The sequence below is a fragment of the Diceros bicornis genome, chromosome 38 (genome assembly GCF_020826845.1).
Source record: "Diceros bicornis minor isolate mBicDic1 chromosome 38, mDicBic1.mat.cur, whole genome shotgun sequence".
Classification (NCBI taxonomy): domain Eukaryota; kingdom Metazoa; phylum Chordata; class Mammalia; order Perissodactyla; family Rhinocerotidae; genus Diceros; species Diceros bicornis.
Genome location: NC_080777.1, coordinates 9622967 through 9635586, shown reverse-complemented (window position 1 = coordinate 9635586; position 12620 = coordinate 9622967). Strand labels below are relative to the sequence as shown.

At 38.5% G+C, this 12620-nt stretch overlaps 1 protein-coding gene across 1 annotated transcript in view; it reads left to right on the top strand.

Annotated features, from left to right (window-relative positions):
- Nucleotides 1-12296, top strand: part of FBXO28 (F-box protein 28) — a 30151-nt gene extending 17855 nt beyond the window's left edge. The window contains exons 4-5 of the mRNA XM_058533640.1: nucleotides 8107-8302; nucleotides 10112-12296. Of these exons, the coding sequence (XP_058389623.1) occupies nucleotides 8107-8302; nucleotides 10112-10506 (591 nt within the window). The 3' untranslated portion in view covers nucleotides 10507-12296. The remainder of the gene's footprint in view (nucleotides 1-8106; nucleotides 8303-10111) is intronic.
- The last annotated feature ends 324 nt before the right edge of the window (nucleotides 12297-12620 follow it).

Here is a 12620-nt window from a genome sequence, read left to right as displayed (position 1 = left end):
AATTTCTAGTACCAAAATAAAAGAACAAAACCAAGGTGGCCGTAATGGAGAATGTCTTCAGTTTTCAAGATGCAGTAGGTCCCCTTGGGCCTTTGCTCTGGACAGCTCCTTAACTGGAGCCTTTACCTTGCCCACAATAGGAGAGCAGTTGGAAAGGAATTTTGTACCTACTCTGCCTTTCCTTTATAATACAGATGTCTGCGTATCCCTTCCTCTTGTTATTGCTCTCATCTTATACTTATGAAATAACTTTCTCATTCTCAGAGCATTTTCATATACACTATCTCATTTCCTTTCCATCACAGCCTGTGAGGTAGACAGAACAAGTATTATTATTCCTATTTCATTGATAAGAAAACTGAGGCCTAGAGACCTTAAGTGATTTGACAAAAGCTACATTTCTCAAGTCTTCTGATTTCTCAATTTTCTTTATTGTTTTCTTCCATTTTTCCTTAATAGTACCCATTTCTTCACAAGAATTGATCCTAAGTTCTTTTTCTCTTACAAACCTGAACTTGACTGGGAAAACAACCCTGAAAAAACAGAAATAATTTTTGTTTTTATTATCACACTTAATTCAGCTTGTTTATTTTGTTTGTTTTTTTGGTGAGGAAGATTGGCCCTGAGCTAACATCTGTTGCCAATCCTCCTCTTTTTGCCTAAGGAAGATTGTCCCTAAGCTAACATCTGTGCCAGTCTTCCTCTATTTTGTATGTGGGATGCCTCCACAGCATGACCTGAAGAGCGGTGCATAGGTTTGCTCCCAGGATCTGAACCCACAAACTCCCGGCCACCGGAGTGGAGCAGGCAAGCCTAACCCACTATGCCACTGGGCCAGCCCCCAACTTGGATTATTTTGTTTCTTAAAAGTGCCATCTTTATAGCTTATATTTTGCCTAAAGCAACACTGTGTATGCTCAGAATGTTACTTTTTATTTTTATGTAGCTGGTACTTTTTAGCTTACTTAGCCTAAAACTAAACTGCTAACTTAACACAGTTTGCAGTATTTGGGTTGTTTTATGATTGCTCACTTTTTGTGCTTCTCATCCTTTAACTTTTCACATTCTACTTTCAGAACATAAGGATGTGGCATTTAATTTCCATGGTTAAGTGAGGACATCCTATAAAATAATTTTCTTTCAATTTAACATATAATCTTGATCTGGTACATGGTCTATGCAGTAGGTTATCTTGTTTTCCCCAAGATCTTGCTCCTGTGTTATACTTAAAATTTTAGGAGCTTTTATACTTTTTTGTGGTTTTGTATAGAATATATCCATTTTGTTAAAATTCGGGTCTACAGTAATCATTTCATTTCCTAAATTACTTTTCACAAGTTACTTAAGTGAATCTGGTTAATATCAGCATCATAGTTTAAATTAGATTGCCTGGTATATACCAGAATTTTGGGCCGTTAATAGTTGGAAAAAAAAAACATTTTTAAAATTATTCTCTGAAAGAGCAATCAAATTTACTCTTAAAATTAAATGGTAGGTTAAAGATGGCAAATTGAATACATGTTTACCTCTAATTCCTCCCAAAACTCCACCTATACAGTAAATGTGCTAATTTTAAAAAGGAAAAAAAGATCCATGAGAATGGGATTGGGAGAGGAGACAGCAACAACAAAATTTTGAAAGCTGGAACGTAGAATAACGAGTGGTAACTGACTTAGCAGAACTGAGAAAGTTAAATCCTAAACTGGCAGTGGGGAAAGCTGGGAGGCACCCAGTCTATACAACTGAACCTTTAGAAAGCTCTAGAGTTGAAAGCTCCAAGCACCTCTGAAAGTGGGGCTAAGACGGGAGGCTTGGTTGAGAGTCTATATTTAAGAATGATTTAAACCTAAAGATCCCCCTCCAACTCCAGACAAGCTAAATCATTGCCCTTCTACTAGCAAAAACCTAGGTCTTACTCACTGGAGGGGTTTAAAATGAGGTCTCTTGACGGGGAGACCATACTGATAATGAGGGCAGTAAAAGCAAGTCTGTCTAAAGAATTCGGACTGGTTGGGAGTTTGCACTATTATCTATGGCAGGGATCAGCAAACATTTTCTGTAAAGAGCCAAGTAGTAAATATTTTTGGCTTTGCGCGTGACATGGGCTCTGTCACAACTCCTCAACTCTGAGAAACAGCCATGGACAACGTGGTAAATGAATGGGTGTGCTTGTGTTCCAATAAAACCTTATTTACAAAAACAGGCACAGGTCAGATGGGGCCATAGTTGCCCACTCTGACCGCTATATTGATACTCCACTCATCTCCCAGAACTAAGAGGTTATAGATTGTTGGCTTGCTCCTGTATACGTTTCTCGAATCTTATGACATAGAGAAGTCAGACTTTTCACAGTCAGTTCATGGTCATTATCAGCAATTCACACATACTGAAGCACACGTGAGCAGAGGCCAACCAGCCATCCTGGGAGAAATAATAATGAAGAAAAGACGTGGATAGTCCCTGCTCCTAATCGTTACCGGTCGCCCTGGTCACCCTTTTGTGCTTATTGAAACGCAGTGGTCACCAAAAGTCATGGTTTTCACAGTGTAAATGGTTGTACACAGTCATGAAGCTAGATTTCCATGAACAAACTTAAAATCTATATATTAGGTGGTGTTGGTTTGCTTTTAACATTTTGAGGGGAAAAAACTGATGGTGTTGCATTTTTTGGGGTGAGGGGGCTTCTTTTTGATGCAATTTCATATTTACACACAAATTGCAAGAATAGTACAAGGAACGCCCATATGTTTTTTATCCCAGTCCAGCAATTATTTACTTTTGTCCCGTTTGCTTTTATTCTGTATATGTGCATTTTATTTTTTTCTGAAACATTTGAAAATAAGTTGGAGATGTTCTGACCCTTTATCCTTAAATATTTCAGTGTATTCCCTAAGAACTAGGACATTCTCTTAACCACAGTACAGATATCAAAATCAGGAAATTTAACATTGATACAATGCACTTAACTAATCGATAATCCATATGCAAATTTCATCACTTATCCCAATAATATACTCTTGCTAACTAGTCCAGAATCCAATCTGGGATTATCCATGGACTTTTTAATCTTCCTTAATGTGGAATAGTTCCCTATGCTTTCTTTGTATTTCTCGATCTTCACATTTTTGAAGAGCGTAGGTCAGTTATTTTGAGGAATATCCTTTAATTTTTAAATTAAAAGAGGTGAAAGGGAAAGGGAAGGAAATCTCCAGTAGAACAAAAAGACAAAGATGGAAGATGAGAACATGAGGTTCAGTATTCTAACAGGAGCTTTATTTTATTTGCTAAACAGTAGGTTAAACAAAATAGAAATTCTCTCTAGAGTGAACTCCATGTGTTAGAAATGTGATGGTGGTTCACATTTGTTTGTACCATACTTTTTTTAAAACTTAAAAATATTTTTCATAACTATTGTTGTATTATCTCAAGCCCAGGTAGGATTCGGCATGTGGCATATTATTTAAAAGTTGTAGAAACAGCCATTAAAAGTGACCAGGCTAAGGCCTATGATCTTTCCACTGGACTCAAAACTCATACCGATACATTCTTGCTGCTAAAGTAATTTTCAGAAAGTCATTAAACTTACTCAGAATATGAAATATTTTGAAAATTGAGTAAATACTATGCTTTCTTAATATGTGCCTCTAAAGCCATTGCAGCCACTGATAACTCTGAATGGTAGAAGCAGTGTGGTTCTAACACCCCATGACCTTTTTCTCCTTCATCTTGTCCTTTGCTTGTAACTTTTGGACAGAGGAAAGAGAATATTTTTAATTTTATTGAAAACATGGATTTTCCCACTTGACTAATCCCTAGATAGTAAGATTTGAAGACATTACTTTCCCCAGTGGAAGACCAGAGCAAATGGAAAGAGATATCGTGCTTTCACACTATGTTTAAAAGACTAAATAACAGTGAAGATAAGAATACTTCACAAATTAGTTTATGGATGTAATTTAGTATCAATTAGTATTCCCTGTGGGGTATTTTGATAGGAAATTCATTCTGAAGAATAAGGGTTATGGAAGAGGATTAATTGCATAATGTATGTTTTTTAAAAACCTAGAATAGGGGCTGGCCCGGTGGCGCAGCGGTTAAGTGCACGCGCTCCGCCTTGGCAGCCCGGGGTTTGCAGGTTCGGATCCCGGGTGCTCACTGACGCACCGCTTGTCAAGCCTTGCTGTGGTGGTGTCCCATATAAAGTAGAGGAAGATGGGCATGGATGTTAGCCCAGGGTCAGTCTTCCTCAGCAAAAAGAGGAGGATTGGCATCAGATGTTAGCTCAGGGGTGGTCTTCCTCAAAAAAAAAAAACCTAAAATAAATGCATGGTATGTAATAGCACTACATAAATGTTGATTTCCTATGCTGTCACCTGTCCATCTCCATCATCTGTCCACTCCGCTCCACTGTCTCTTTAGCCAGGTGTGCCCTCCTCCTGCTCTAACTTCCCTTACCCCTTGAAATCCTGCTTATTTCTCATTGCCAAGTCCTTCATTAGGTCTACCTGATTCTCTCAAACAGATCTTGTCTCTCTACTTTCTTTTTTTCACACGGCACTTTGCTTATACATTGAACTTATTACCGTTGAGCTCTGCTTTTCTGTTTGTGGGTCTTGCGCTGAGTTGTCTTGCGTTGGATGGGATCTGTGTCTTATTCATGCTTGAATCATGACAACAGTCGTTTCTGGGCTAGCTCAAACATACTGTAAATAATCTTCTGTCTACCAGTATTTATGTACATAAACATAATATAAATAGATCCATTAGTAAAGCTGTGGATATTACATTAAACATATAAGTACTCTTTCAAGTGTTAGGTATTTTTAAAAATCCCTTTCAATAGAAATTCCATTAACTGTGACCTTTATGTTCAAAACAAAATCTACCCTCTAAAAATCATAATCTTGTATTGAATTTAACCCTATGGCTTGCTCCTAAACAGTTTTATTTAGATATGTCAGTATAACATTTGACCATCCTTATATCATATTCATTTAACAAACATTTATTGACTATCTGCTATGTGCCAGACACTGCTAAGGCTTTGGGGATCTGACAGTGAAACGAGCTATGACCTCTTCTCTCAGTGAGCCTACTATATCATGGAGAAGACAGAAATTAACAGAAAGATATACTTGCAACTTGTAATGTGTATTCTGAAGAGAAAATAAAGCATTCGATGAAGTTATGAACATGATTTAAACTAGAAGGGGGATCAGAAAAGACCACTCTCAGAAAATGAAATGTTACTGAGACCTGAAGTATGAGTAAGGAATTTGAGGTTAGAGAAGGTAGGGGAGGTATGCAGGGAGAATGTTCCAGAAAAGGGACCATAATGTGCAAAAGCCCTGGGGCTAAAAAGGGAGAGAGGGTTCGATTTAGTTTAAAGAGCTAATAGTTGCTTTGTACTCAAAGATGTAACATGCTAGCTTTGAGGACAACATAAAATAATACTGGAGCACTGCAGTGCTTTTCTTATTTATAATATACAGTAAAACTTTGATAAACACAAAACTACCATGGATCAATTAATATCCTAGCACTAGTGCATAGAATCCAGTCAGTATGAAGGACCTTTTAAGAAAAAATACTATATTCCTACTTTGGCTTATATTTTTAATTTTTATTAATCATTTCTTAATGGTGTGTAAATATTACATAATTTTTTTCAAAGCTTTGAGCTTCCATAAATATTTCCTATTTGGAGATATAGCTATAGATAGCATATTTCTAGCCCTTGAACTCCTTAAACAAGTCAAGCTGACTCTGAACTTGGAGCCATTGCCATTATTACTACCTGGAATGCTCTTCTCCCCAGATCTTCAAGTGACTAGTTCCTCCTCATCATTCAGTCTTAGCTTAATTATGTCCAAGAAGCCTTTCCTGACCACCTTGTCTAAAGTTATTCCCTGTCCCTCCAATAGTAACTATCACAGTTTCCTCTTTTTTCTTTTTTTTTTTTTTTTGTGAGGAAGATCAGCCCTGAGCTAACATCCATGCCAATCCTCCTCTTTTTGCTGAGGAAGACCCCGGCCCTGAGCTAACATCTGTTGCCAATCCTCCTCCTTTTTTTCCCTTTTTCTCCCCAAAGCCCCAGTAGATAGTTGTACGTCATAGTTACACATCCTTCTAGTTGCTGTATGTGGGACGCGGCCTCAGCATGGCCCGACAAGCAGTGGGTCGGAGTGCGCCCGGGATCCGAACCCGGGCCACCAGTAGCAGAGCGCACGCACTTAACCACTAAGCCGTGGGGCCGGCCCCTCCTCTTTTTTCCTCTTGGCACTATTTTAGATTATTTTATTATTTGTTTACTTTAGCTTCACAAGAATAAGAATCTTGCCAGCCACATTCGCTGTTTTTACTCCAGTGCTTTGAAAAGTGACACGTACATAGTAAGAACGCAGTAAATGCTTAAATAATGTCTATCTTACAAGTTAGGATATGCTTATATAGTTAAATTATAAGCCCAAGGGAAAGTACTCTTTTTTTAAATTTTTTTTAATATATATAATTGTTACTAACATGGTAGTTCAGTAAGTTATTATTGAAAAAATGTTTTCTTCTTCTAAAATGGGTTCATAATCTAGTAGTAATGGCAAAAATAAATGTATTACTTAACCATAGTGCCTCAGGATTCCACCTCTGACTGTCTTGTTCTCATCTTCTCACTGGGCGGTCAGTCCCTCTTACGCCATTGGCTCCTGGGCCTCACCGTCATGCGCAGTTTCTCTCCTGAGCTCCTAGCCTGTGTCTCCAGCTGCCTGCTGGCTGGTATCACCTGCATGCCCCATGTAATTCAAGACTAGCATGTCTCATCTCCCATCACACTGGCCCACATGTACAGCACCTCAGCCCAAGCCAGTTCCTGTTCATCTCTCCAGGCTCAGACGTGGCCTCTTCATGAAATCCTCTGGGATTCACGATAGGGACGCATCCTGACTGTTTAATTTTGCCGACATTCATTAGGCGCCCGTGGTGCTGGCGTGAGAAGGATCGTCTCATTGCTCTGAGAGTCTAGAAAGCGTGAAGGACTGTAGTTTGTCCTGGTACTGTTCTGTAAGATCGTATGTTTGTCTGGTAGTACTCAGCAGCCTGAGTAAAGGGGAAGAGAAGATTGTAAAATTGTTCCAGAGATGGGTATTGGCTAGGTAAATGCAGCAGGAGGAATGAGTGGGATTCAAGGTGATGGAGATATTTTGGGGACGGAATGGTTTGGTTAATTAACCCACAATTCTTGTGAAATGAAGGCCCATTGGAATAGATGTCATCCAGACTGGAGGTCTTCAGAGATGTGAATTATTATCTTTAGGTCTATGCTGAAGCCGTGGGAAGTATTAAGGATAACCTCACAGGGATTAAAGCTGAGGGCAGAAATGCCTACGGAATGTTCAGTTACCATTCCAGCAAGAGAATTAAGAACTCTGTTCCTAATTGTCAGAACTTAGTTTCTTCTCTACGTATGTTATGCGTTTCCCCATTGCAGTTACCATTAAAATGAAAAAGGATCTCTTGCCACCCTTTGGTGATAGCAAGAAAGCGGAGTCTGAGGAGACCTCATTTCAATCCATAGCAAGTACAGAGAAAGAGAACTTCAAGGGATAGAGCCTGTGGTGGCGTGTTAAAGAGCAGGACATCAGGCTGAGTCCCTGGGCTGTGGGAGACAGATTCGGGCTAGAGGGAAGTGGGTTTGGGTAATTCCCCTACCCCTACCCCTGCTCGAATTCAGGATTTAATTTCTTAGTTTAGTCCTCTAGTTTCTTTATATAGCCCTCTTTGTATCACGTATTTATACATCTGTCTCCCCAATTACGCTGTGATTTCCTTCAGGGCAGGAGCTGTATTTTATTTATCCTGATTCCTTAGCCCCAGCGTAGTACCTGGTACAGAAAAGATGCTTAATGAGTAGAAGTATGAAATGTGTAAGGTATTATAACAAGCCCCTTAAAGCCGTGCGTTACAGAGGGTAATGTTATCAGTGGCCAGTACATCAGTTAAATCACCCTCTAGGTCTTTACAGGAATTACAAAACAAGCAGCCACTTCTCTCCCTATTAGCTATTTTCTTTTAAAAAAAATTAAAAGTGCTAATGAGAGCTCATTATTTTAGGTGATTGATGAGATTTATCGTGTGTTGAGATATGTCAATTCTACCAGAGCCCCTCAGCGAGCTCATGAAGTACTTCAAGAGTTAAGGGATATTTCCTCCATGGCAATGGAATACTTTGATGAAAAGATTGTTCCCATTCTAAAGAGGAAATTACCAGGATCAGATGTCTCTGGAAGACTCATGGGCTCTCCTCCAGGTATCTCGTGTTTGTTAATAATATGTTCATTTTATAATAACATTCATGCATAGTTTTGTAGCTTGCTTTTTTTTCCACTTAACTATATATCTTGAACTTTTCCGTGTCTGTAAATATGTATCTAGAACATTGTCTTTAATGACAGATTGGATTATAGACCATAACTTAATATAACTTATCCACTCCTGTTAAGCACATTTGTCTCTAGTTTTTCAGTATTTAAACAACACTCTGAAGAACAGACTTGTAGCTAAATCTTTGTACGTATCCACTATTATTGACTTACAGTAAATTTATTAGAGTAGACTTGTTGGGTGAAAAGCTATATATATGTTTTTTGATGTTTATGACTAGTTAATATTCATTATCCTAAAGCAGAATTAAATATACCAGATAAAACCCCAAAAATTCTTCATGGGAAAATCCAGTTAATTATTTCAGCCTCCAGAGTGTCTGGCTGCTACTTTAAAAGACAGGGTGCGTAAGGCTATTGTGAACATTGTCAGTTCTTCTGTGGTAGCTATGTTGTAAAAGTATTGGATCCTAGAGATTTGTGCCCTTATCTACTGAAAGACTAAATTGTTCAATGTCTTCAACCCTTGCAAATATTTTAAATCAGGAAAAAAATTTTAGTAAAATGTTTTGTTTTGTTCCGATTAGTTAGCTGCCTGGAATACTCAGTGGGATCACTGAGTGGCACTCTGTAAGTTAATAATAAAGCCTGCAGCATCTCAGCATTAACGTATCTGTTATTTATTAAGTACCTATTATGCGCCCAGCACTGTGCTATGTCCTGTGGAGACTACAAAGAAGTGTAATACATGGTGTCTGCTCTGAAGGGTCTTTCTATTTCAAAAGGTGAGACATAGCCAGACTCAAAGTTAGATTATCATAGGCAAGAGAAATATTTGAAAGGAGTGTCCATGTAAATGCCAAATGAGTAGCAGAGACAGAATCTTAAGGGAGATAAGATCATTGTTGGCTGGTCTGACTGAAACTTCACAGGAGGACAGAATTGTTCTGAGCTTTGATGCATCAGTGGAAGTTGGATAAAGATAAGCAGAGAAAGAAGGAAGAATATATCAATCAAGGGAAAATTCTGGTTATTTAGATGTACAAGGAGAAAATTAGCATGATGGGTTCAGGGTATGAACTGATCCACCCGATCCTTTTAGAAAACCTTCAGGAGATAAGGTTTAAAGGAAAAGGAGATTATTAGTTTAAAATAGTGATTTTTATGCCCATGTTACATTCTACTATTCCTAAAACAGAATAGTTCCAAAGCCTTCCTGTACCACGTCAGAAATTCTTCATGATCGTCACGTGGGATGTGATCCACTTTTTTGATGCCATTCTTATTATTTGGCCAGAGTTGAAGCTTTTGCTTATAACTAAGTGCAGAGAGAACTTAAGAACATGATAGGTCTGTAGTTCTAACTCGAATGTTTATGTTTGCTTGTGTGCAATGAGGTAGAAAATAATTTTATTCTAATTTTACTGCTTATATTTTCTTATTAGGTCCTAAAAATGTTTTATAATATTTTAAATCCAAGTTTATGCCATTAAATTCCCTTCTCCATTTGCTGGCAATCCACATACTGCCACATGAACATCAGCTTCAGAATTCAAACTCATTTACAGTTAAAACAAGGTGTCTGATTAATCCATTAGACCAAGTAGATTGCAAAGAAGAAATTATTAGAAGTGATATTATAAGGATATTCCGTTTCAAAATAAATTTAATGAAGTATTACTGCTAGCGAGACATTTTGAGTGATTAATTGACCATTTTTAACTATTTCTCCACAGTTCCAGGACCTTCGGCAGCCCTAACAACAATGCAGCTCTTCTCCAAGCAAAACCCTTCAAGACAAGAGGTTACCAAACTCCAGCAACAGGTTAAGACAAATGGTGCCGGTGTGACTGTTCTCAGGCGGGAGATTTCTGAGCTTCGCACCAAAGTGCAAGAACAGCAGAAACAGCTGCAAGACCAGGACCAGAAACTGCTCGAGCAGACCCAGATCATAGGCGAACAGAACGCACGGTTGGCGGAGCTGGAACGCAAACTGCGAGAAGTCATGGAAAGTGCAGTAGGAACCTCCTCAGGGTCTGGGCAGAATGAAGAGTCTCCTCGGAAGCGAAAAAAGGCGGCAGAAGCCAGAGACTCGCCTAGGAAATCTAAACGCCTCCGGAACAGAAAGTAAATTGGAATGTGGTCCTAGCTCCCGAGGAAGACATGGCTTAGTGTCTTAAGCAGTTATGCGTATCAGGATCCGGTGAGCAACACGGCGTCCCTTAGGCTTCTAGGCTCTCAGCACACAGCTTCCACTTGAACTCTCGTGGTCGGGACATTCTCTTCCTGCTTCTCCTGGTTGAACTCATGCACAGAATCTTTTTACTTTGCAATAGATTTGTACTAACCAGACCTGTTCTATCATGTTTCGAGGAGTTAACTTTTTTTCTGTGCAGATAATGTTGAAAGTAAGTTTATTTGTTTCTGCATATATGCACATTACATAAGGATCTTAAAGCAGTCTTGACAGACTAGAAGTTAAGTTGAATACAGAAAATGTCCTGTTCACTTGAAAGAAAAGACCTACTTTTTAAATGGACAGTATCTTGTTTTAAAAAAAAAATGTTGACTTTTTGTTATAAGTGACCTTTGTCTGGAATGTCTGAAAAGTAGTAAATGCTCTTTGGTATTGAAGTAATGGGTAACTACAGCGGACTTCCATAGTATTGACTGTAGAAGGGGCCTCTACAGTATTGACTATATATTTTTATAAACTACTGGCAAGGGACGTATCCAGTTGTTATATACACGTTTTCAGTTCTCTTTTGGGGCCATGTCCTACATTGCATGGATGGATGCATGCATTGCCTAGTCAACTCACTTAAAAAGCTCTTGCACTGTATTGATCTTGAACCTCTATACTTCACGTTTTAGAGCAGCGTCTTAGTTTAAGTGCTTAACATCTTCCACCACAACAGCATGCCGGGGCCGGGGGTTGTTAGTCCATTTGTCCTCCAGCTTTACAGGAACGAGAGACTGTTAAAGCCCATTGCTTTATCTCTTCTCTGTAGGGTTCAGGTACACTGGCTAAGGCAGAACCCCAAATTCCAAGTCTCTTTATCGATATCGGCCCTCTGGTAACCAGTACTATTCCTTACTCACGACACTGTGTTCACTGATCAAATGTGGTCATTACCAGTGGTGTGAGTAGGGGACCCAACTCGTGGGGTGCAGTTTTACCATTGAAAGAAGGTTCATTGAAGAAAACTGTATTATGAAAAAGCATTTTGATCATTTCGTTTCTGGGGGATGACCCGAGGGAAGCTTTTTAAGATTAATTTCAAGCTTTCCTTATCCTACAACTTAAAGCTTTAATTTCGTTTGCACTCCTGTTTTGAGCTTGTAACTGGAAAAGCATGTCTTGCACTGTTCAGTCTTCAAAGTGGTCACTTTAACAACCTCCAAATTGTGTACAGTGGTTATTTTCCCCAGCTGTATATTTTTGAGACATTGAACTATTACTGTCCTAGTTTTATTTTAATGTACTAAATTATGTAGTTATTATTTGACTGTTAAGTTCTTTTAAACAACTGTTGCCTTGGGCATCAGTTATTTAAAATAAATGTAGGTGTAATACAGAAAACTATCCCTTTCCAGGTGGGAGTCTGACACCTGTATAAACCTAAGGTTTGGGTAAGTACCTTAGCTGAATAAAAGCACAAGGTTGCCACCTTTTTTATCCGTCCAAAATGACATGGTTATGGATCCTTTTGATTAACCTCACCAAATGAAACTTTTTCTTCTCCATTTTTAATATTGTCCTTACATAATACTATCCTTAGATTTTGATCAATTCTATGTCTAACTTGGAAACTCCATTTACAATGTAGTATGTTTTCAGTGAAAAACCATAAAATAACATCCAAGTGTTTCATGGTTTGTCGGGAAGGTAATTTTAAAATAAACAATTTCCAAAAACCATTTGTCAGTCAAGGTCCTCCATAAAAGTCCCCGTCTGGAACTCATGTTCTCAGCAGGTCTCATTTTTGTGATCATAGGATTTAGCCATATTGTCATCCTCTGGAGGAGGCCTGCTGGAGTGCTCATGGCCTTTCAGAGTCTGCTTTCCTGGGAAGAGGAAGACTTTCTTAGGTAACAAAGGACATGTTTACAGGTTTACAAAGTATGATCCTTATGCATCAAAGGGATGTAACCTCAGATGATTTCTTCAGTAATTGTTAATGAATTATTTAGTTTCCTGGGTTTCTTTTTAAATTACATCTAGATACTCTAAATGTATCTGTA